The sequence below is a fragment of the Agelaius phoeniceus genome, chromosome 4 (assembly GCF_051311805.1).
Source record: "Agelaius phoeniceus isolate bAgePho1 chromosome 4, bAgePho1.hap1, whole genome shotgun sequence".
Lineage (NCBI taxonomy): Eukaryota > Metazoa > Chordata > Aves > Passeriformes > Icteridae > Agelaius > Agelaius phoeniceus.
The window spans coordinates 372,779-395,400 of NC_135268.1; the positions used below are offsets into that span (position 1 = coordinate 372,779).

The window sequence follows — 22,622 nt, forward strand, 5'->3', positions numbered from 1 at the left end:
GCTGGTTTGTGGCATTATTTGGGATAGTTCTGATCCTCCCACAGCAGAAAACTGGGAAATTTCTGTCCAGCTATCCAGTGGAACCCACAATCCCAAGGTGTTCATACCCAGACAGCCCTGAGGGCCTGACCATCCACAGCAGCCCTGAATTTGGGAGCCTCCTATCAAAACTGGAGATAAATGGTTGTCTCTACATGTGCTGATGTTGGAACTTTAATAATAGCACATCCATAATGCTGGAGCCCCTCAGCAGAGACCCAAGCTGTTACAGCCCTGGCCAGAAATATCAACGAGTCTGACAAAGGGGCAGGGATAACCAACTGTAGCAATAAGAATAAAATTACAGTGTTTTAAAAGTAAATTGGGTTACTCAATTATATTGCTGCTTTGTTACAGAGATGAAAAAGTTCTTGGTGTGTGTGGGGCGGAACACCCATAAACCTCCAAGAAACCTACGGAAAAATGGCGTGCATCGAGCTATTTTTGTGTTAGAAATGTCTGAAGGAACAGGTCAGGAATAACCAAAGAACAATTCACTCTGCCTTGATTTAAGCCTTCAAGTACTGTCCTTCCATAAACGGACTTCTTTGTAAACACTCTGCAAGTTAAATAAGCACAGGGTGGGAGTCTTGGGGTGTCCTGTGCAGGGCCAGGAGTTAGACTCGATCTTCGTAATGGATCCCTCCCAACTCCGCAGAAGCTGGGATTCTGTGGTGTGAGCAACCGGTCAGCGGTCCCTGGTGTGGGAATGGAGGTGTCCTGGAGCTGCTGGGGACCGTGGGGTTTTGTGAGGTGAACTGCAGCAATGCCAGTCGGGGTCAGCGGGCGGATGGACAGCACGGGAGGCGCTGGAGGAGCAGCGCTGAGCGGGCTGGCGTTCCCGTGCGCTCGGTGCCGTCCGTGAGGCCATAGGGAGGCGGCCCCGGGCCGAGCTTCCCTCCCCGTTCTCCCGAGGGGCGGGGCCAGCCGCTCCCGGCGTCCCCCTCGGCCGCGGGCGGCGCTCGGCCCCGCCCTCAGGGCGGCGCTCGGCCCCTCCCCCGGAAGGGCGCCTGAGGCGGGGCGTGGGGCGCGCGCCCGCCCCCGGTACCGCGGCTGCGCCGTGCCCGCGCCCGCTGCCGCCATGGACAGCGACGAGGAGACGCTGGAGGAGATCGTGGAAGGTGCGTGTGTCGCGGCTTGGGGAGCGGGGCCCGCCGGCGCCGGGCGCTGCTGCGGGAGCTGGGGGGGCGGAGGCGGCGGCGGCGGCGGCCGGAGCTGGGCGGCCGGGGTCGGGTGCAGCGGATGACATCAGTGGGCTTATGCAACGGACGGGCCGGGGCCCCGCACGTGGCGGAGCTCGGCCGGGGGCAGCCGGGGCCGCGCTGGCGCCGGTACCGGGCGGGCGCTCTGGGTGCCTCCCGCCGCCGAGCGCTCCGGCCACAGCGGGAGGCTCTGCGCCCCGGACGCGGGGATGGCGGCTGCTCCGCTCTTATTGTCACAAATAAGTCATGGCCGTGGTTTTGTGCCGCTGCTGTGCCCCCGTGCGGGCGGTGGCCCGCAGCCCTGGCTCCCTGGGCGGTGCGGCCGGTGCCCGGTCCTTCCCCCGGCGGCTGAGGGACACGGGGATGCCCATCCTCGGGGAGAGCCCAGGGAGCCAGGGCTGCAGTCACATACGTGCAAATGGAGAAGGGAAAAGCAAGAGCGACTCCAAGAAGACACTGTTGCCATATCCATGGACAGCAGGGCTGGAGCCATCCGTGTGGGAGCGGGGTGGGCCACCTTATAGCTAATATTCACCCTCTGTGTGCAGTTGGCCTCTCTCGTGTGGATAACAAACCCTTGAGGAGTTCTAAACCCAGAGGCACACGTCCTCTGGAAGTGAATTGCTGATGAAAACCTTAGCGGGCAGAGATGCGGCTCCCCAGCACGCTTCGTCAGGCTTCTGGGGAGCCGGGAAGCAAAGCATGGCCTCTCCCTCAGTGGGAAAGCAGCGGCTCCCCAGAGATCCCTCGCGGAGGGGCGATCTGCCGGGAGCAGCAGCACTCCGGGGTGTTCAGCTGCTGGGACAGGAGCAGGGAGCTGCCTGAGGGGCGGGCAATGCCGTGTTCGCCGTGTGCCTCCTGCGGCACAGGGATCGGGCCTGGAAGCGAGTTGCCCCAGGCAAGGTGTGCGTGTCTTGCACGGCAGCTTGGTGTGACAGCAGGTGCGAGCTGAGCGGCTGCCGCTCGGAGCTGCCTTTGCTGTCTCGGTGTGTGGTGCCCGAGCTAGAGAAGCTTTATTGTACAGAGCATGGGTCTGAGGGAGGCTCGGCTCTGCTGTGCTGTGCCTTGTGCCCTTCCAGGTGCGGTTTTCCACTGCCTTCCCTCCCAGCTCCTCAAATCTGTGGGTTGCAGTTGTCTGGGGCAAGGAGTCATGGTGTTTTCATCCTTATGTCACAGACCAAGGGTTCTGCTGAATCCTGGATTTGTTTGGCATCTCTGTGGGCTAAGGAAACACATTTTTAAAGCATCATTTTTTTCACCAGTGTATATCAGTTTTTGTGTTTGTCTGAGTCAGACAGGAGCAGAATGCTCTTTGGGGGTGAACAGGATTTTGCACTTACCCAGAGGAAGTTAGAAATACAGAAATCAGCACTTCCACTTTTGTTGGGGGGAGTTGGGTTTATTGCAGTGATCCCCCAAACATCCACAATCTGGCATCTTTGTGGCCAGAATCTTTTAGTGATGATGCACGTTATCTGTCATCTCCTAAGTAATAGTGATACTGACAGTAAAGGGCTTTTGTCTTGGATTTGTTTACATCAGTGGTTTCAGTAAGTGACTTCATTGTAAACTGGCCCCTATTAGGGTAATTCCTTTTCTTGGTAAGTTCATTGTCTGAGTTTAAGAGGAAGTCTTGGGAGACCCTTAATGAAGCAACAAAAGCGAGATTTTATAGTAACTTAAAAATATGTTTAGACTTTTGGGGTTTATTCTTTTGCAAATGAAGGAAAGTGGTGAGAAAGCCAAGTGGAATACACTGCTCCCCATGTAATAATGAGGATTTTTTCCATTGGCTTAATTTGAAACAGAGGCAAAGGCCTCAGCCATACAAAAAAAAAAAAGGTTGTATTTATGTTATGAAACTTGAAATTACATTTTTCCCATGTTGTTGACTAAGAGAGACCGTGTTTCTTGTTTTGTTGCAGTGGTGGGGGCATGGTTTTATTTTTTTTTAACAGGGGAAGCTTCTAGCACATTAGAATAATTGGATTCTTTGTATTGTGGCAGAGATTAAGACCCTGTATAGAGGGCACTGGCTCAAAGCTGACTGTTTTAAATCTCCGAGGTAGTCTGTATCCTACTGTGCAAAAGGCCTGACATGTGTCCTCTGTACAGGCATGGCAGCTTTTGTGTTGGGCTTTGCATTCCAGCAAAATCGCGACAAAGCCGAATAGTCACAGAGAACAAAGTTGCAAGAGCTTGTTTTTGTTGTTGCTTTGGGTGGTTTTTTTTAAATGGTATGATGTACTAGTATTATCAGTGTATTTCTTTTAATCAAAGTGTTTTATAAAAGTTTTACCCTTGTAGTGATGGGGAACTTGGAATTGTATTGTTTAGAGTTAATGAACTTACACCACTGAACCCTTCTATATTGATAAAACTTAAGTTAAAAAGCTTTTAATTAAAACTCTTAAAAACATGTTGACATAGTTTTTGGTCTAAAAGAGGTGTCCATATCAGAAATGTTATTGGCCTTTTAGTTAAATTGGGCATGAATTTTATTGGTTATTAAATGTTTCACCATTGATAATAATTGGTTAAATTTAGCTAAAATTTGTCCTTTCTACAAAAAGGGGTGTCCTGACAGAATGGGAGGGGGAAAAAGCCTTTTTTCTCTTTGGAAAGAGCAGTTTCTGTTTAAAGAGTTCCTCTTCAAAGTAATTAAAAGCCTTTAGTGATAAAGCTTTTTCCCTTCCACCTTTTGCTCTCTCTTTTTACTCTGTTATTTCCCTCACTGTGAACTGATGATCAGTGCCTGATTGGGTTTACTGGCTTCTTGAACTTTTACCTGTTTTCCATCTAGTTTGATCTAGGGACTGGAAGTGAGAGCACGGTCATGTGCAGGTGTGAGGGAAACTTGGTGGAGCATGCAGGGGAAGGGTGAGGGAGGGAATCAGTTTAGTTAGAAGCATAGGAGAACACGAGTGTAGGCTAGCTGTTAATTATTTTACGGTTTTCATGCCAAATTTATGCCTGATAAAATGTCACCTGTTCAGGTGTGTCCCTGTGCTGAGGGCAGCCCTGCTGAGCTCTGCAGCCAGAGCCCACACAGCTGAACCAGGCAATAGCTGTCCTTTGAAACACTTGTCTGTTGTTTTCCTTTGGCTCTGGAGAGGCAAGGAGAGATGCAATAGGAGCCTTGTTATGCTTTACCTTAGTGGGGTTGGCCATTTATATTCAATAAAACACAAACCTTGCAGGTGAGGATCCGGGTGTGTTTCCTCTGCTTTCCCTCTGTGCAGCAGTGCTAATACGGAGAACTGATATGGCTGGGGGTAGGAACAGGATATCAAATGAACACAGAGGAAAGGCGCTGGAGAGCAGCATTTAAAATATTAAATACCACGTTGACTGACATATGGCAAGGGTGAAGCATTATGGATATTATGTACTTATATTTCTTTTAAATTCCTGTGAATACAGCTGTGTAGTGACACATGCACGTTATCGTAAGGCATGTGTTTATCAAAAGAAAAAAAATCAAACACTTTCTTATGCTTTTCTCACCAATACATGTTTTAGATAAATAATTTTAATACTTTTGAAGATGTATATTCACACAAGTCAGAATACCATAAACCTTGTTTCTTTCAGAAACCAGTTTTGCTTATTATTCTTTTCTCTCTCCTCTCATCCCTTTTCTTTTATCCTTATATTTTATTTTTATTTAAAGCTATGTGTTACACAAGTACAAACCTCAGTTTTACAGAATATCTGATCATTGTTCCTAACAGCCGTGATCTGAATTACTGTTTTGTACTAGGGAGCTACTGCAATTCAAGTAGCTACATAATGAGAGCAGATATAAAATGTTCATAATAATTAATGTGCTCTGTTGCTCTTTGTTTGCGTTTTATTTCAGGTCATCTAGATGACGATGGGCTGCCACATGGGTTCTGTACAGTAACCTACTCATCCACAGACAGATTTGAAGGAAATTTTGTGCATGGAGAAAAGAATGGCCGCGGCAAATTCTTCTTTTTTGATGGAAGGTACACTCTGATTTTTCTTCTGTGTTCTTCCTTCTGCTTGTAGTGATGGAAAACTAATCTACATTGATTTTATACTGCTGACTTTCTGGATAAGATTTCTGATTAAAAATTGCAGCTGTGAAGTTTGCTGCTGCTGTAGCCATTCCTGTGGTGGCTTTGTGTGTAATGAGGTGCCTGTAGTTGTGTCTTGGAGGGAAAATGCAGTGGTGTGAGCTCTTGTAGCACTGAAAAGTTAGGAGCTGATGAGAAATCATAAGGAATGGGAGATGGTCAGAACTACTGAAAACCATGCTGCCAATGACTTGGACATCTAAGGTTGTTACTTGAGGTGGACTTGTTTGCCTTACAGAGCTGCACAGAAAGTGCAGCTGGACCAGGAGCTCCCTGTGCCAGCCCTCACACACAGATACAGGACCTTGACAGTGAGGTTTGCCTTTTGCTTTGTCCAATTGTTTATCAGTTAAAGGACTGAGTTCAGTACAGGTTTGTTAGCAGCTCTAGTTAATCCTCTGCAAGTTGGTTGTGGCATGTTTTTCTGTAAGTAAGCAAACCCCCTATAATTTCCCTTCTTTTTACTGGGAGCTGTGACAGTGAAATTGGGCTAATCCATGCCTATGCATGCGTTTTCTTCTCTGATCCTCATTATGACCACCTTGCAAGTCTTGCCCCCAGCACCACTGCAGCATTGCTGTGTGCAGTTGCTCAGGACTTGCTCTGAGGGAGCAGCAAATGTATAAAATGACACGATTCTTCATGGCTTTGCAGCTGTTGGTGATGCTCTGAATAGCGCCTGTTCAACTGACAGTCGTGCTGGGTCTGCTCTCTTCCTGCTCAGCAAAATTGTGAGCAGGAGCAGAGGTGCTGTACTGTCTCAGTGAGTCAGCTCCTTGTCTGTATTTGCCTTGGCACTTGCTTCATGCTGGGCATTGTGGGTTTTTTTAATGAGAAAGATAATATATTTATTGAGTTATGTAGAAAGGGATCAGGCCTCCAGCCTTGGATGAAGAAAAATCCTCACTGTTGTTGGTTGTGGCCTTATTACGTCTTCTCTGAGTGGCTGGAAATCAGTACTGCCCAGCAGCTGAGGTCTCTAAAATAGGTTTGGTGTAAGTTGTTAGACAGCATCTCTATGGACTCATGTACCTAATGTTTCTGTGCTGGTGGGTGATCCCAGCAGAGTAGCTGCTGATTGTGAGTCAGAGGAGCTGACCCACTGTTGTCTTTGTAGGGCTGCTCCTCCAGGTAATCCAGGGTACAGGCAGCATTTAGTGGCAAGAGTCAGGTTGCTGCTGAGCCTTCTCTGTACTGTTTGAGTGTTGCCAACTCTTTTTTCTTCCTTTGTTTTCCTCCTTCAATTTTCATAACCCTTAAAAAAGTAGAATAGCTGGCCACTGATAACTTCAGAAACTAGCAGAATGGAAATATGCAAAAATAGTCTGCAAAGTGGTTTTGGAAAGTGAGATGTTTTCATGAACTTTTACGTATTAAGTTAGCTAAAGCAGCCTTAACTGAGCTAATTATTGGAGATGTCATTTATCTATCTATGTCCAGCTGGCAAGACTAAGTTGCTTTCTGGAGTGGGTGGTTCAGGAATCATGACATCTTGCAAGAATGACCTGGCATGGAACAGGACATGCTGTTTCCATGAAGCGTGCCATGGGCAGGGCTGAGTGCTGCTGAAGATGAGCAGTAAGTGTCAGGAATGTCTCCCCACAGCTCTCCCTTTGCGGAGTGCTGTGCAGTGAGCTCGCTGTTGAGCACTCGTGGGTGTGTTTCCCTGGCAGGCTGCTGAGCAAAGGCTGACAGCTGTACTGCTGTTCCTCTCTTGCTGGGGAGCAGCTGAGTCCTGTCGAGCACGGCGCTGGCTGCAGTGTCAGCATTCTCATTTCTGAGTGTTGGGCAATGGGACTGGCTGCCTGGCTGCCTTGTTTGGTAAAGGAAGCTTCCCTTTACTGGAGTAACTGGCCCCTTCCTGTTGGTTATTTAAGGGAATGGAAATGTGTTATGAAATATCAGTTGGTTTTTTTCCTTCCCCTTCGAGAAAATGCGACAAATCACAGCATATTCTATAGGAGAGAGAAGTTTGCCCTCTGGCATACTCCCTGTTTTTTGAGTTGTAGACTTTTACTTTCCTTGGTGCCAGTGGTTCTGGGGTGCATTTTGCAGAACTCTTTGCACTGTAAAGGCAGGCATGAGAGCCATGCTTGGCACAGAGCTGCAGCTGCTCTTCCTCCCTAATTGGAAACTCCTGTAAACTGACATATCTCCCAGAACACAGTAGGAAACTATTATTTTTAGGGAAAACATTTTCCATGTTCCCATATAGAGGGAGCAAAAGATCAAGTCAGTCTCTATGCATACTAATGTAATCCCTGGAAGCAAGTTGGAGTAAGTATTTCCTCCCCCAGTCCATATAATGGGTTTAATTGTTAGGTAAGAATTATCTTCCATCCCTTCAAGGCATAGTGGATAATGGGAACGGTACATCTGATCAGTCTTGACTGTGGTAGAATTTATCTTGTCAGAAGTATGGTAATCTGAGAAGCAAACCAGAGACATGCAGGGTAGTTCAGGGTTTGTATTAAGAAGGTTTTGCTTATGGAAGACACAGGAGCTATTTATTCATCTTGTGCTGGTCAGGCCGTAGTTGCAATTATTGTGTCTGGCTGCAGACACCATACTTTGGGAACTTAGAGGAACTTAGAGTGAAGTGAGGAGCAGGGTGGAAATAGCTCAGAAACTCTGAACATCATAAAAGTTTCTGAACCTGACTTTTTAGATGAGCTTGATGGACACAGACTTCTTTCTTAAGGTATCATCCTTTTGGTTTCCTTAGATGAAAGATCTTTTGGTCGCTGTTTGGATCTTAATACAAAGAGAGAAAACAAAAGTTTGAGTTACACTAAAATAAAATGTATTCTTTCCAGGGCTGAAGCACTGTTGCACTTTAGCAATGTTTTAACTTCAACTAGTGCAATTAAAGGTAACGAGACAGAGTTTTTGACTACAAAAACTGAGGGTGGCTGCTTCTTTTCAAGAGTAATCCTACATGTGCACGCTGTGTATGTTGTCACTACAATGGAATTAAAATGTAGTGATCTGTGACAAATTAGAGGGGAAAGTGGCATCATTTATAGTGAAGTTAGGGCACTGATGGCTGGTGGTTCCCTCATTGTTCCCTGTGCTGTAGTGCCATAGCTGTCTGTGCAGCTCTGTAGCAACATGGATCAAGAAATCCATTTGTCTGAAAAGCAAAATTCTTTTCCTGCCCCTTGTTGTTTTGCATCTGGTGTGCACGGAGGCTTTTACTGTAATATATTTTCCCATGGAAACCTCATCCAGTTTGCCCAAGTTACATAAAAACAGAACATGAAGCTTTAGAAGCGAGAAAGTGAGTTTTGAAAAAACGTTTCTTCCACAACTCTTGCAAATCTGTGTGGTAAAGCATGTAGAGTCATGTGCTTAGAGACACTGTGTCAGCTTGTACCTTAGACGTCTGCATCTGAAAGAATTCTTCAGTGAAAATATGTGTATGCTGACAGCTGGCTGTTAGCTGAATGTGCCGAAGCAAAAGCTAAACAGGTTGTGCTCCCTTATGTTAATCCTAGCATGAGAAAGAAATATCTGAATAGATCCTCTTTTATTGTGATAGTAAAGGTGTTTGGTTTTGCAAGACAAAACCAAAATGAAATGTTGCTTTGTTTAAATCCAAGTGCAGCACCAGTTCTGTTTGACAGGCTGTGTTGGATTTTAAGAGAAATACATGAAAAAGGGCTGCTTTTAGCAGGGCCTGTACGAATGGCTGCTGAGTGTATTGCTGGGGAGCTGATGCTGAACTCTGGCAGGTTGCACTTTGTTCCCTGTGTATAGCAGCTCAGGTTCCTCTCTCCAGAGACGTGTCAGTGGAGATCCACACGTAGCAGGTAGAAAATCCTAATGTAAGAGTAGCCTGCTTGAGCGAGAATTCCTTCTTGGACCAGGAGTGTCCATTTGCTGACTATTCCAGCCTACAGAAAGTGCCTAGCATGTGATGGAGATGAGTGATTCAGTGTGTGTGCAGCACACCCTGATGAAAGGGTGCTCTAAGTTGTTTTCTGCCTTTGGAGCTCCATAGAAACAAGTGTCTGGTTTTCCCCTTGGTGTTCCAGTGCACTGAGGCTTTGGGTTCGCCCCTGAGAGGTGAACAGTTTTCCACTGCTGTTTTCCTTCTCTCTTCATCAGCACCCTGGAGGGATACTATGTGGATGATGCCCTGCAAGGCCAGGGAATCTACACCTACGAGGACGGAGTGGTCCTTCACGGCACCTACGTGGACGGAGAGCTGAACGGGCCGGCCCAGGAGTACGACAGTGACGGGCGGCTGATATTCAAAGGGCAGTACAGAGACAACATCCGCCACGGCACCTGCTGGATTTATTACCCGGTAAGCCGGACCCCCTGCTCTTCTCACTGTAGGATTATCTACCTGTCCTTTTCCTCAGCTGAAAGAAACACTGACCATGACCTAGCTGTCCAAAAGTGAGCACAAACAGATCTGGGTAAAAGGTCTGGGCCTTCTGATTTTGGATAATCAACACAAAAGATATTGGGTGTTGAACGTTTGCCCAGTCGGTGAGATTCAGTGAGGCTCCAACATGCCCTCCACAATTTCATCTTTAAGGAAACCCAGCCCTTGGAAGTGCATTGATTTATAATTTGTATGCAATGTAGAAATAGGATGTGTGATAATTTATGCATTATCTCTTTGGGAAGGCTGGAGTAATGGTTTTGTCACTTTGTAGTGCTGGCTGCAGGTGAGGAGTGTGGAATCCATGCCAGTTATTGCAACCCACTGCTCTTATTACAGTAAGGGGAGAGACTTGGTCTCCATTTCTGCAGGATATTGTTGAGGTCCATGGTGGTGGTGGGTGCAGCCTTCCCAAGAGCGCCCCGTGCCCAGGGGTAGGAGCCAGGGGAGCACCAGCACAGACAGAAAGACACACAGACATGCAGCAGCTCAGCAGTGAAGACATGGCAGGGTCCAGGCATGGAGTTCCAGTGTGCTTTATTCCACACAATGCTGAAGGGGTCCAGGGGCCAAACACCAAGACAAAGGAGGGTCCAGGCTATAAATAGAGGGCAAGAGGGGGTGGAGGAGAGAGAGCATCAGGACCCAATGGTCTGAGGGCTCAGGGGTGGTACACAGCAAAGGGACCAATAGGGAGTGCCAGGGTGGATGGGCAGGGTTACACAAACCTGTGGGAAAACAGGGAAGGGAGAACTCCCTAGAACATGAACATACAAGGGTAAAAGGGGTAGGGAAGGCCAATGGGTGAGGACAGAAGTGGGACAGATGAACCAAGTGCTGCAGAGCACCCTGGGGGAAGCTGCTTTCCTCACCCTGAGCTGTGAGGAATGCCCGGAGCTGAAGGTGCATCTCTCCAGGGCATCACTGTTGTTCTCTCCCCAGTGGGCTCACGGGCTTCCACAGGATATGGTGTGAAGACTGATTTGCCTAATACATCAGATGTGACTAGTGTGAGAGCTGTGCCTCTGAGTGGAGCTGTGGACAAGTGATTTGCTAGTTAAACAAGGCAGTGTTTTATCTTTCTGAGTTTTGGTGTTCTTTTACAAACATGCTAGATAAGGCAGTGACTGTTGTATAGCTTTTAGGGAGTTTTTGATGCAAATTTTTAAAAAACATAATTCCTATTCAGCCTTACACAGTAGAGTTGAATCTTTCAATCTTACCTCGTGCCAAGAAGGAGGTAATGTCTGCATGTAATTTAGCTGCTGGTCAAAACCCAGTCTAATTCTGTGCTACATTGCAGATTGATTTCTAAATGCTTACCAACACTGGCTGTTCATTTTATTTACTGGTTTTCACCATTGCCATTAAGCATGTATGGGCATCAGCAAATTTGGTGTATGCTGCCAAAGTTTTGTCAGTCCTAGTGTATAAAATACACACAGCTCACCCTTCACCTCATGTATCTCCAGATGACAAAGTGTTGCTGTACCTTTTGGAAATGTTGATAATTAGAGGTTGTTTATCATTATTGTCTTGCCAGACTAAAGGATGTGAGGTGTTCCCAAAAACTCCTTTGCTGTAGAACCAGTTGTTTTCTCATGACTCTGTGAAGGATGCTATGTGCACACTTTTTTCCTCAGACTTAAGGTTCAGTGTTCCCTATTACAGCATGCTTGGAACTCTTTCATCCTTGGAGTTGAACCAAATGGTGTCTCTTTGAAATAGAGCCTGTGCACAGTGATCCTGATATAAATCAGATTGTTTCCACAGCACACCTGCTGGTCTTGCTCCAGGGTGTTATTTGGAGGTGCTTCCTTGTCTTTTTTGAAATAAATACTTGAAGTGGTGTCTAGGTTTGGAAGACAGGTGTCTGCAAAGGAAGGTGGGAACCTCCCTTGCAGTGGAAAACATGTGACCCCTTCCCTCTGAGTTATTCTAACTTAGAAATTAAGGGGTTTTCAGGCAAAGGTATGGGGAAAGGAATAACAGTTCTTTACCAGAATATATATATATAAAGCAAGGCAAACCCTCAGCACGAGCAGCAGTGCAGGAGCGGAGCAGCAGCACACATCTTGTATTCTCTTAAGTATCAATAGTTATTGTTTTGTAGCAACAGATGGGACAAAATTGCCTGAGAGAAAGATATGGAGGGAAAAATCCGAACCCCAGCAAGTGGTTAGACCTAAGCTAATGTATGCATCTCATTTCTGTAGCTCTGGAAATAGATCTAACCTGAGCTGCAGGCAAATCACAGGTGGCAAAGGCCAGGGCTGAAATGCGTCAACTTTGGAGAGGACAAGTGTTGCTGTTGATGCTTTCCACAAACAGTTCTTCTCACTGGTTACCACCTCACCTTGGGGGCCATTCTGGCAATCATTTCCCCTCACTAGGGTCAAGTTTTTAGAGGTACCGTGTTAAAGGTAGTGTTAAATCATTTTTTCCTCCGGCACAGTATGATAGTAATCAAACTTGGACATCTTTGTGGCTTTGGTCCTTATGTTGTACACTGTACACATAAAACTTTCACCAAGTGAAATTGAATAGCTGTGTCACATGGAAGAAAAGACCTTGGGTTTTACCTATTCCAAACAACATAGTAAATCAGTTTTATCCTAGCTGGAATGACTTCATTGAGCTTCTTCATGTGCCTGTTTCTCTCTCATTTTCTAATTTTGCATCTGAACTTACTGGTGGATTTTTAAAAAGCTGGGGAAAACCCTTTTCATTTACTGAATGTTGCCTCGAAAATAGAATTCCCAGCAGCATTAGTGAATATAAAAGCAGACCTTTACTTGAAAGCTATCAGGTACTCAATATGGTAAAAACTGTGCATGGTACAGTAAATTCACAATTTTCTCAGGTTTGTTAATTAGTGTAACTATCATGTATTGTCAAATTAAAAGGTTAGTTGATTAGGTAATAATTGCGTGGGTTCTGCCCCACTGGAAGCAGTCCCCAGGCTTCTTTTGCCCCACTTTGGTTATGGCAGGTCCAGAATCTTGTTGGAAAACAGAACGTCCTCGTAGTTGGTACTCTTCTTGGAGTGAGACTAAAGAACATTTTAGCAATGTGTTTATAAGGTTAGCATCTTGTTCCTAAATGTAGGGGAACAGGATAGGAAAAGTAATAGAAGCTGCAGCCATGCATCTGCAATCTACAAAGTTATAAATGCATCAAAAATATAAAAAGCTAAAAATCTTGGGCATCAAGCATAGTAAAGTATAATTAAATGCTTTGCCTTTTCTTTCTTGCCTGTGCTCTCAGGATGGAGGCAGCCTTGTGGGAGAAGTGAATGAAGATGGGGAGATGACTGGAGAGAAAATAGCCTATGTGTATCCTGATGGAAAGACTGCCTATTCTGGAAGGTTCATAGATGGAGAAATGATAGAAGCGAAACTGGCAACTCTGACAGCTGTTGAGGATGGGAAGCCTCAATTTGAAGTAGTTCCAGGCAGTAAGTTGAGCCAACACAAACTGGTATTCCTGCTAGCAGCCCTTGCCTGCAGGCAGCTTGGTTCCTGTGGTGTTCCTCACTGGACACTGGCTGTGATGGCACAGGCTGTTAGTGAGGGGCCCTTTTCCAAGTCACAGAGTTGGGCAGAGAGGAGGGTAGTGTTTGTCCTGGGAACAGATGGGAAATGCCCCCTGTGTGGTCCTGCCCCAGTGCATTTCATAGCCCTTCTGTCCCTCCTGTGCTCATGGGCACAGTCCTGCTTGTCACACATCCCAGTACCCGCTGTACCCGATACAAAAACCTGCTACGTTCACCCTGGTGATGGTGCTGCAGTATTTCTTGCCATGAAATGACTGCAGGAGGAGAGTGGGGCCCTGGCTTGGTTGTAGCTGCCAGCTGGGTTTGTGCAAGTCAATGTTTGCTCTGTGAATGTTCTGGCACCCGCGTTGCTGGGCTGGGACTGGAATTAGTGCACCAGATTCAGTCCTTGTGTAAGGGTCTGATTCACCAGCACCCCTCTGTGTGTCTGGTCCTACTGGCACAAAGTGGCTGTCAAGTGCACAGGGGTGGGGTGGGGCCTTCTCCACCTGCTTGCATGTATTGTTCTGGGGTGGGTTTGTTGTTGTGAGGTGTTGGTGATGTTTTGGAGGAGTGTGGGTTAAGCTGCAGTAACAAGCAGGGGCTGCTAATGCATTTATTGCTCTTGTAGCAAAACCTGTCTCACTTGACATGAAATAGGCACATAAAGCTCAGTGAAAAGGTATTGACAAGCAAATGCATGGGAATTTATTTTCTCTCAGTTATGATAGCAAGTCAGGTTTTTAACTTAAAACTTAGATTGTAGGAGGGTATGGTTGTGCTTTGTAGAGAGGATGCAGTTACACTCAGGAGGAAGTTGCCTTCAGCCAGAACAGATCCTGGACACCAGGGGCAAAGGCCTTGTATATGTATATAACTTGGTACTATTCTCTTCTGTGGGTTTTTTTCCCCATCTCATTTTCACATTCTTAATCTATGTCCAAGGTAGTCCTCTGGTACTGAGGATAGGGATATAAGAGTATAATTACTTACTTTGTACCACTAAGTTGCTTATTAATGCCAAAAAATAGAGGACTCTAGCAAGGGTGCTTTTTGATTATTAAATGTTATCTTCTGGCTGAAGTCTCTTCAAGATCTGGACTAAAAAATATTTCGTTTTTGAAGTAATAAAGTTCAATATATCCTTTTAAGTTTTGTTTTACTTTAAATTTATATTTAGAGACACTAGGAGGGTCAGTTTTGAAGGAGTATCCAGTCCTCCTCTACAAGTTGGTAGTTTGAAGAACATATTTATCATCTTTTTGTGTTACTCTAGAATGTTGAGGGGAAAAACATAATCAAGAAGCAGTATCTCATTTAAGGCTTTGTAGAGGTGCAGTCCTGTTTAATGGCTTTTTTTGGAAGTGTAGCATTTTTTGCAGCCTTTAAAATTTAATTTTTGGATGTCTTGATTAAGTTAAGGATGGCATGCTCTCAGTACTCCCGATTAGCTGTTTTCCTTTGTTGATGTCTGATTTTTTTTTTTTTTTTTTTAGGCCCAGTGTACAGTTTTGACAAATCCACTTCATCCTGCATTTCTACAAATGCCCTTCTTCCTGATCCTTATGAATCAGAGAGGTAAATATTTTTTCTTCTCCCCATATTTCTTTACTGTTACCTATTTAGAGTCTAATTTTGCAAACCTTTTCTCATCTAAAACTTAAAGGATGTGTCAAGGTTTGTAAAATGGAAGCCTTGTGTGTACCTCAACTCTATGTGCTTTCTGATACTCTGAAATGCCTAAATAAGTGGGTAGTAAAATTCTTGCTTGGATTTGCATTGAGCACTTGAAGATGTGGTGCATCACCCTGGGAACTCCTGCTCCTCAGTGCATGTACATAGCAGCAACCCCAGCTTGGTGGGGTCTTCTGGGGTTCTGGTATGTTGTTGAGGGCCTTCCTGAATTGAAGCCATCATTGTGGAGTAATAGTAGGTTGGCACTTCAAAGAAAAAAACAAGACTTTTCCAAGTCAGCCCAAGCTTTCCACCAAATCTCAGTTTTGACAAAATAGGGAGAACATACTGAAGAGAGGAAGGAAAGGAATTCCATAAAGAGGTTGTATTATAATAATAATGATGATGTTTTGGTTTTTTCTTGTTATTAGCTTTATTGTTATACTGAAGTATTGGGCTTTATCCCAGTAGTGTCGTGCCTCTTGAAAATTACAATTGCAGCCAGTCACCGATTCCATGCCCTGTTCGTCTTGTAGGGTGTATGTGGATGTCTCTCTCATTTCCAGTGCTGGAGAAGGATTGTTCTCAAAAATAGCAGCAGAAGCCAGTACCGTGATGTCCTTCTATAACGGAGTGCGCATCACCCACCAGGAGGTAAAGAAAAGAAAAAAGTCAGTCTGCGTTTTCATTGCTCCGCCTGAAATTTGCTTTTCGTAGTAGGATCTAACACCTACTGCCTTCCCACCCTAGATTTAACATGATGGGGTTTATTTGAAAGAAAGTGCGTGCTCACCTATGTATAGATTGAAAAAGTGTGTGTTGTTCTTTTCGATTACTTACGGGGGGAAGGTTTGAAAAGCTTTATTTGCGTGTATTTTGAGTGTTGGCTTTCAAACTGCTGACCAAGTTGACCCCTCCTAGACATAGACATGGGATTTTTGCCTTGCAAACTAGGTAGACAGCAGAGACTGGGCCCTCAATGGAAACACAATATCCCTGGATGATGAAACAGTCATAGACGTGCCAGAGCCCTACAACCACGCTGCCAAGTACTGTGCCTCGCTGGGGCACAAGGCCAACCATTCCTTCACTCCAAACTGCACCTACGAGCCGTAAGTACAGCCCTGGGTTTCAGGGTGGGAGCTGCAGCCTGGCTGGCTGGCTCCCTGGGCAGCTGGTGAGCAGCAGTGCTGGGCTGGGAGTACAGGGCTGGGGCACTGAAGGAGCTGTGCTCACCTGAGCTGAGGTGGAAATGGGCTAGCATTATGGTGCTTGATGTCTGTTGGGACTTAACATGGAGGGTCTGGAAGTTTGCAACTTGTTTGTTTTGTCATGAACTTTGAGTTGCCTCTGGATTGTAAAATGCATCATCACAGCTCTTTAAATCCTAGTTTGGCTGGAACCACGCTGTATTTGCTGAACTGCCAATGCTTTGATAAATCAATATTTTGGCTCATATTTTTAAATATTGATGAGGTTGACTCAAGTCTGCTAATTCAGTATCAGATTATGCAGTATTGCTCTGAAGTGAGTGAATTCTGGAGCTGTTCAAGGGGCTGGCAGAGTATGAGAATTGACAGCTGAGGCTAGCCAAGATGTTTTTCCCCTAGGTTTGTTCATCCTCGTTTTGGGCCCATCAAGTGTATCCGTACCATCAGGGCTGTGGAGAAGGATGAGGAGTTGACAGTGGCTTACGGGTACGATCACAACCCTGTGGGGCAGAATGGGCCTGAAGCACCAGAGTGGTACCAGCTGGAACTGAAAGCTTTCCAGGCTGCCCAGCAAAAGTGACATGGGAGCACCTTCTCCATTCAGCAAACTGAAACCGAAACTTGGATCTATGCACTACCTTTATACTGAAAACTGGACAACCAGGGATTGTTCATGCTGTTGCATCATAACCTTGCATTCTGTGTTAAGAGATAAGTTCCTTGGATACTAACTAGGTTTGACTGTGTTACTCATAGCAGATTTAAAAATTAGCTAGCATTGCACCAGTCTTATCTGAAGAAATTATTTAATATTCTATACAAGATGTGGTATTCTTTGGTAGCTTCTGCTTTTGCACCATATGCAAAGATGCCAAAAGACTAGAAAGAAACTAAAGTGGGTGTATTGTTCACTTTTAGTCGGCAGACTTAGTGTTGCTCTCTTACCTGCCTAGGCATTATTGTGCAACTGCATTTTGCATATATGCCACTTGTGATGATAACAGTAATATTTTGATATTCTCCAATAGTAGCATAATTTTGCCTTTTTAAATCTTTGATCTGAATCTTGCAATAGAGCAGTTTATTTATTAGCATATAGGAGGCTGGGTTTTAACTCCCCTTTCCTCTTGTCTGAACGTTGTTCTTTCTACAAATCCTCTTTTGCAGGAGAAAATCCTTTCTAACTAGTGGAAAGGCTTGTGTGTGTATGTGAGAGTGCTGTGTGTTGGTCTCTGTGGCTCTCTAAATAGTATAGCAACATGGCTAAACCTAATATTTATCTAGCCTGTACGGCTGGCTTATTTTATTTAATTTATTATTATGACATGCAAATGAAGCTGTTCTTTGCATGAAGATTTTGTGAAAAGGAGAAAACAGGCTTGCTGTTGAAAGACTTGCAGAAGTACACGTTCTGGGCGGCAAGCACGTGACTTGCATCCGTGTTCATGAGTTGGTTTGTGTGTTTTCACCTGTTCAAGTGGCCAGTTCTCAAGGCAAAAGATGCTTGGATCTCCATGGATTCTCTGAAAGGAGGTGCGTGTATCTGGGGGCAGGCTGTAGTCCTTGCTGAAGGAGAGCTGTATCTTTTCACTTGATGTTCACTTGATGGAACAACATAGCCTTACAGCCATCTTTTAGCAGTTCTGGTTTATGACACAGCGAATTAAGATAATACGAGGTATCAAAAGAAGATTTTTTTTTTTTTACGAAAAGATATTAAAAGATTGTTTTTGAAAGACAAACAATGAATGTAAAAACATCACTCAATGCTCATATTCATAAACAGCAGTCAATCCATAGCTTTGTTGCAGCCAGCAGTGGGGGCTTGTGAATATTCATGTGCAGGGCTATGTTCTGGGGTTTTTCAGGGGTAGGGAAATTGTCTGTTTTTTCAGATACAGTACCAGTCTTGCCTAATGCTGTGGAGGAGAGAAATCATGCATTGTCTTGATCTGGATACTGGAGTCTTACTGGGACTCTGATGTTCTCTTCTGGGTTTAGCAGCTTAGGACTAAGTCAAATGCATTTGCAGCACTTTCTTTAAATGTTTGTAGTTTTAAAAAGTTTGTATATATGTAACATAAATGATTTGAGAATCAGACCTACCTTTCTATTGCAACACATTTTGGTTCTTGCTTGAACTGTTGGAGGCATCTGGCTGTCTGGGGAGCTGGGCAGGGAGGGTGTGTTGGGTACCTGCAGGTGGAAGGATGAGGCTGCTGTTAAGTGCAGTCTGAGAATCCTTGCTTTGGTACCTGAGGCAAGTTAGGAATTACTCATAAAAGCCTGGGCTCTGTTTAGTCCCTGTGGCTTCTCTCAAACCTTTTCCATCTCCTCATCATTTCAGTTTGCACAGAAGCTGTTCTGTGCGTGTGCTGAGGTGGGGGACAGGCAGGCTCAGGGTCTTGTGACTCTCTTTGAGCAGTGATCTGCCCATGAGCTGTGACACCTCCCATCTCCTCGTGCTGGACGCTCAGGTCACAGCTGCATGTCCCCTCCATGGCAGAGGTGACAGGTCAGGGGCTCACCTGAGGGTGCAGAGACAGCCAACCTCACAGGTGATGGAGAGCTGGCCAAGGTCAGTCAGCTGCTCAGCTTCACTAAATGATTCTCCAAGGGAAACATGCATGACTTCATCTGTCCCTGCCTGCCCATGGATCATTGCTTTAGGTCATCAGCCTCTTGCAAGAAAGCCTCTGGTAGGGAGCTCTCAGGTGTCTCTTGGGAGTTAGTGCACCAGGATCATGAAGTTGGCAAAGCTGAGGCTTGAGTTGAGGTGCAGCAAAGAGCAGAGGGAAGATGTGACTGAACCCTGCTGGGACAGGATGGTAACTCTTCCACAGTCTTGGTTACCTGCTTTGGACTGCTGGCCTCTCTGTGCTCACTGGGGAATTGTCTAAAGTGTTCTGATCTCTGGAGCTCCTTTGCCTTCATTTCTGATCAGTCTCTGATTCCTCTGCTAATCTCCTGTGTGGAGTTGCTTATGTTTTAATAGATTTGTCAGTCTTCATATTGCCTGATTTTGAGATAAATAGAATACAGGTGCTCTTTGTGCATCAGGCTTGAAGATTGTATCCTAAAATAGGGTATTCTAGGAAAAAAAGGCACTGAGGTATCTGGTGTCTTCTCAAATTTCGGTGGAGTCCAGGAGACACTTTTGTACATGTGTGTAGCCTGGTAGGTAGCATGCCACAGCTGTGGCTGTTGTCTCTGTTATCTCTGCTGTCCTTCTCAGCTCTGTAAAATCTGTTGGTCCTTCTATAGCTCCCTTCCTCAGTGACCAACCTGCTATAAAAGTTGTGATTACAGAGCTGCTTTGGCTTGATTCAGGACCAAGCCTTTGAACTCCTCTTTGTTTTTTCTCTCTTCCTGGTCTGCTAGCGTGGAGATGGCTTTTGCCACTGGGTGGTGAAAGAGCTCGGTGTGTCCTTCAGAGGTGTGAGCTGGCATCCCCTGGTTCAAACACAGGTTAGTTACAGAACTCCAAATAATGCCTTAACTTGGTCAGTGTGTTGCAGCTCATTATCTGGGGCTCACCAGAGAGCAAGACCAGCTTCACCAAGCTCCTCATTGGTAGTGGGATGACATCCATAGACCAAGACCCACACCCAGCCGTGGTTTTCATCTGGGGCAGAGGAAGTATCACCTTGCACAGCCATCTTCTTGGGTCTGTAGGATGCAGCTGACTACTGGTGAATATGCAATAAGTAAAGAAGCTTCACTTTTTAGAGTCTGGCCAAAGACCTTTCCTGTTGGTACTGAACTGGGAGGAGAGCTGGTGGCTGTCAGCTGAGCCTGAGTGAGCATCTGGCTCTCAGGATACCCGCTGGGAATAAAGAATAGCATAGGAAAACCTGGAATTGCTGCATTTTTCAGGTACAGGTCAGTTCCCAAAATCTGCCTTTGGTCTGCAGTGCTGAACATGGCTTCTCTGTGATGGGAGGGTTACTTGGGCTGCTTTATGAGAAGCCTGTCTCACGCTGTATTAGAGGCTGCTCATTGTCTCTGGAAAAATAAAATCTGAAGTGGATCTTGCTGTGATGGCAGCACAGGGTTTTGTCACCAAGAATACAGAGGCTTTGTTTTCAGCAAGTGGCTTCTGTTGGAGATGGGAGCCAGAAGAGTTGCGGCTCAGAGCTGCCTGCTCCTGGGGTCACTCCACGGGATAAGAAGCAAAGAAAAGGGCTTAGGCCATGGAGGGGATGTCTGAAGTTGAGTCTTATGCTATAATTTTACTTTTGGGGATCCTGACTTTTTCTTTTAACGAACCTGAAAAGGCTTTTTATTCCCTTGTTTAAAAAATATTAATTATAAAAAACTTACCCTACATAAATATCTGTAAAGTTTGACTACTGAGCAAGTCAAAGGAGATACATGGATATGGCTTTCCAGCTGTGAGAGTTTTTTGCCTTTTGCTACAGTTGCCGTGATCCCTCCCAGTATCGCCTAGGATGTCCCATGCTTTTAATTGGGTGAAGCTCCTGGGGAGGTTTTGGGAGCATTGGGAGCCATGGGGTGAGGCTGCATGTGTTGGGAGTGACTAGGCAGGCTTCTCCTTGGTACAGCCCTTCCAGATGTGGAAATGTTGCACACAGATGGCAGCGAGTTTTGTCCCAGGGGTCCTGGAGCATGTTGCTAGAAGCTGGAAGCAACATGCTGCAAGGAGCAAGAGCTCTGTCAGGGATTTCTGACCCTCTGTCAGGCACTGGAGGAGCAGGGTAGTCAACATTTCCCATCTGCTGAGAGAAACTCATACATTAGGGAAATGGACACTTTGTTGTTTGCTTCCCAGCTGCCCTTGTCCTCCAGTCAAACCAGCGCTCACCCCTTGGGTTGTGCCAGGGTGCAGCGGGGTTGCTTCTGTCCCAGAGACCTCTGTGATCTGTGTCCTTTGACTCAGTGTGATGGTCTTGAGGAAAATGCTGCTGTTGTGATGAGGTAACACTACACAGAGCTAACTATCTGCTGCTTTGTTCTCCTGTGGCCCAGCAGAATTGCTGGAGCTGGGGGTGCCTGAGGGCTTCACCTCCAAGCACTTAAAAAAACCAAATGGCTTTGGACACAGTGGTACGGTGAAGGATCACAGTGAAGGACCTTCTTATAGGCTGGGGTGCTGCCTGTTCCTCACTTCCACTGCTCTGATGTGTGCCAAGGGCATCCAAGCGAGGAAAGCAGGTGGGAGCAGCTTCATCTGCAAGTGGAAGTGAGCTTCACCTGCAGTGAACCTGTTCCTTATGCTTCATGTCATGCAATCATGAGAACTGCATTTTTGGACAAAGTATTTCTAAGCAGTCTTATAAGGGATTTTTTTAAGGAAAAAAAGAGGTGCAAGATTAAGTGCATGTTTACTTGTCCCAGATCAAAGGTTTGAACACTAAGGTCACTCTGTCTTGAGTGACCTTCCTCTGTCTTCGGGCAGTAGAACTTCCCACCCTTTTTTCTCTTTTCCATTTTACTGTAATACTGTTTTTCCCCTAGGAGAAATATCTGTACAAAAACTATAAGCAATTACAAGTTCAAGCCATAAAATCACGACTGTGGCAAGACTCGCTTTACAAGTTTTAACATTTGTATGTAAAATGGTGTTTGTATGAAATATTTTCATGGTAGAAAGACGATTTAAACAAAGTTCCAGTAAGATCAAAACCAGATTTCAAGGGATGTTATTTTGTAAGATGCAAGTCTAATTGAATACCAGTAAGTAGATAATTTTATTTTTTTTTTAAGGGGAGATGCAACAAATGATCCTTAAAATGACAAATGGTTGTTTCTGCTCTTTGGGGAGGTATTTCTGCAGCATTACGTGCAGCCGCCATAACTAATTGCAGTAGCAAGGCTAGTGATGTTTTCAGGACGTACCTCTCAGCTTGTCTCTTGATGATACCCTACAAACAACCCATCCCTCCTTCCTGTAGATCCCCTTCTAGAAAACTTTTCCTACTGCAGCTGTAACAAGTTTAACTCTGAGCTAAGAACCAGACTAAAATTGTGTATTACTTAACAGTTGCTGCTGGGCCTCCTGCTATTTTAATACTCTCTAGCCCATAATTACTGGGTGTCTCTGTTCTGAGGAACTAAGTGCTAAAGAATAATCTTTGGGGTGAGCTTGTACATGTGTTAACAGTTAACCCCGGAGTATTCAACTTGTGTACAGTACTTGATAGGTGTTTTATGACATTTGTACTCGAACTATGAGCCTTACTGAACATCTGAAGTTTATTCATGACTTTTAAAAAATGGATAACTACAAGGAAGATGTTTACATGAATGATGTTTGCCCTTCCTTTCATGTTATGAATGGGATTTTTATAGTGTGTTTGGGCGTATGTGCAAGGAAGCAAGAGAGGTGTTTCTGGGGAAAAACAGACTTGACAAACATTTGTAATAAGTGAATTTTAAAGATTGCTTTAATTGCGCTATGAAGGCAATGCAAAAATAAAATACTCAACAGAAAACCATTGT

General features: G+C 45.2%; 1 protein-coding gene across 1 annotated transcript; it reads left to right on the plus strand.

Moving 5' to 3' along the window:
- The first annotated feature begins 1,005 nt into the window (after positions 1-1,005).
- Positions 1,006-22,615, plus strand: SETD7 (SET domain containing 7, histone lysine methyltransferase). The gene is made up of 8 exons (XM_077176654.1): positions 1,006-1,160; positions 5,104-5,233; positions 9,455-9,656; positions 13,008-13,197; positions 14,772-14,853; positions 15,486-15,603; positions 15,904-16,061; positions 16,560-22,615. The coding sequence occupies exons 1-8, from the start codon at positions 1,121-1,123 to the stop codon at positions 16,738-16,740; spliced, it is 1,101 nt and encodes a 366-aa protein (XP_077032769.1). The 5' UTR covers positions 1,006-1,120; the 3' UTR covers positions 16,741-22,615.
- The last annotated feature ends 7 nt before the right edge of the window (positions 22,616-22,622 follow it).

Bases quoted from the DNA above. Each gene is read 5' to 3' on its own strand.
- SETD7 (XM_077176654.1), top strand. From the start codon at position 1,121: ATGGACAGCGACGAGGAGACGCTGGAGGAGATCGTGGAAG. The intron at 5,234-9,454 runs GTACACTCTGAT...TCTCTTCATCAG, and splicing joins TTCTTCTTTTTTGATGGAAG to CACCCTGGAGGGATACTATG. The intron at 16,062-16,559 runs GTAAGTACAGCC...TTTTTCCCCTAG, and splicing joins CCAAACTGCACCTACGAGCC to GTTTGTTCATCCTCGTTTTG.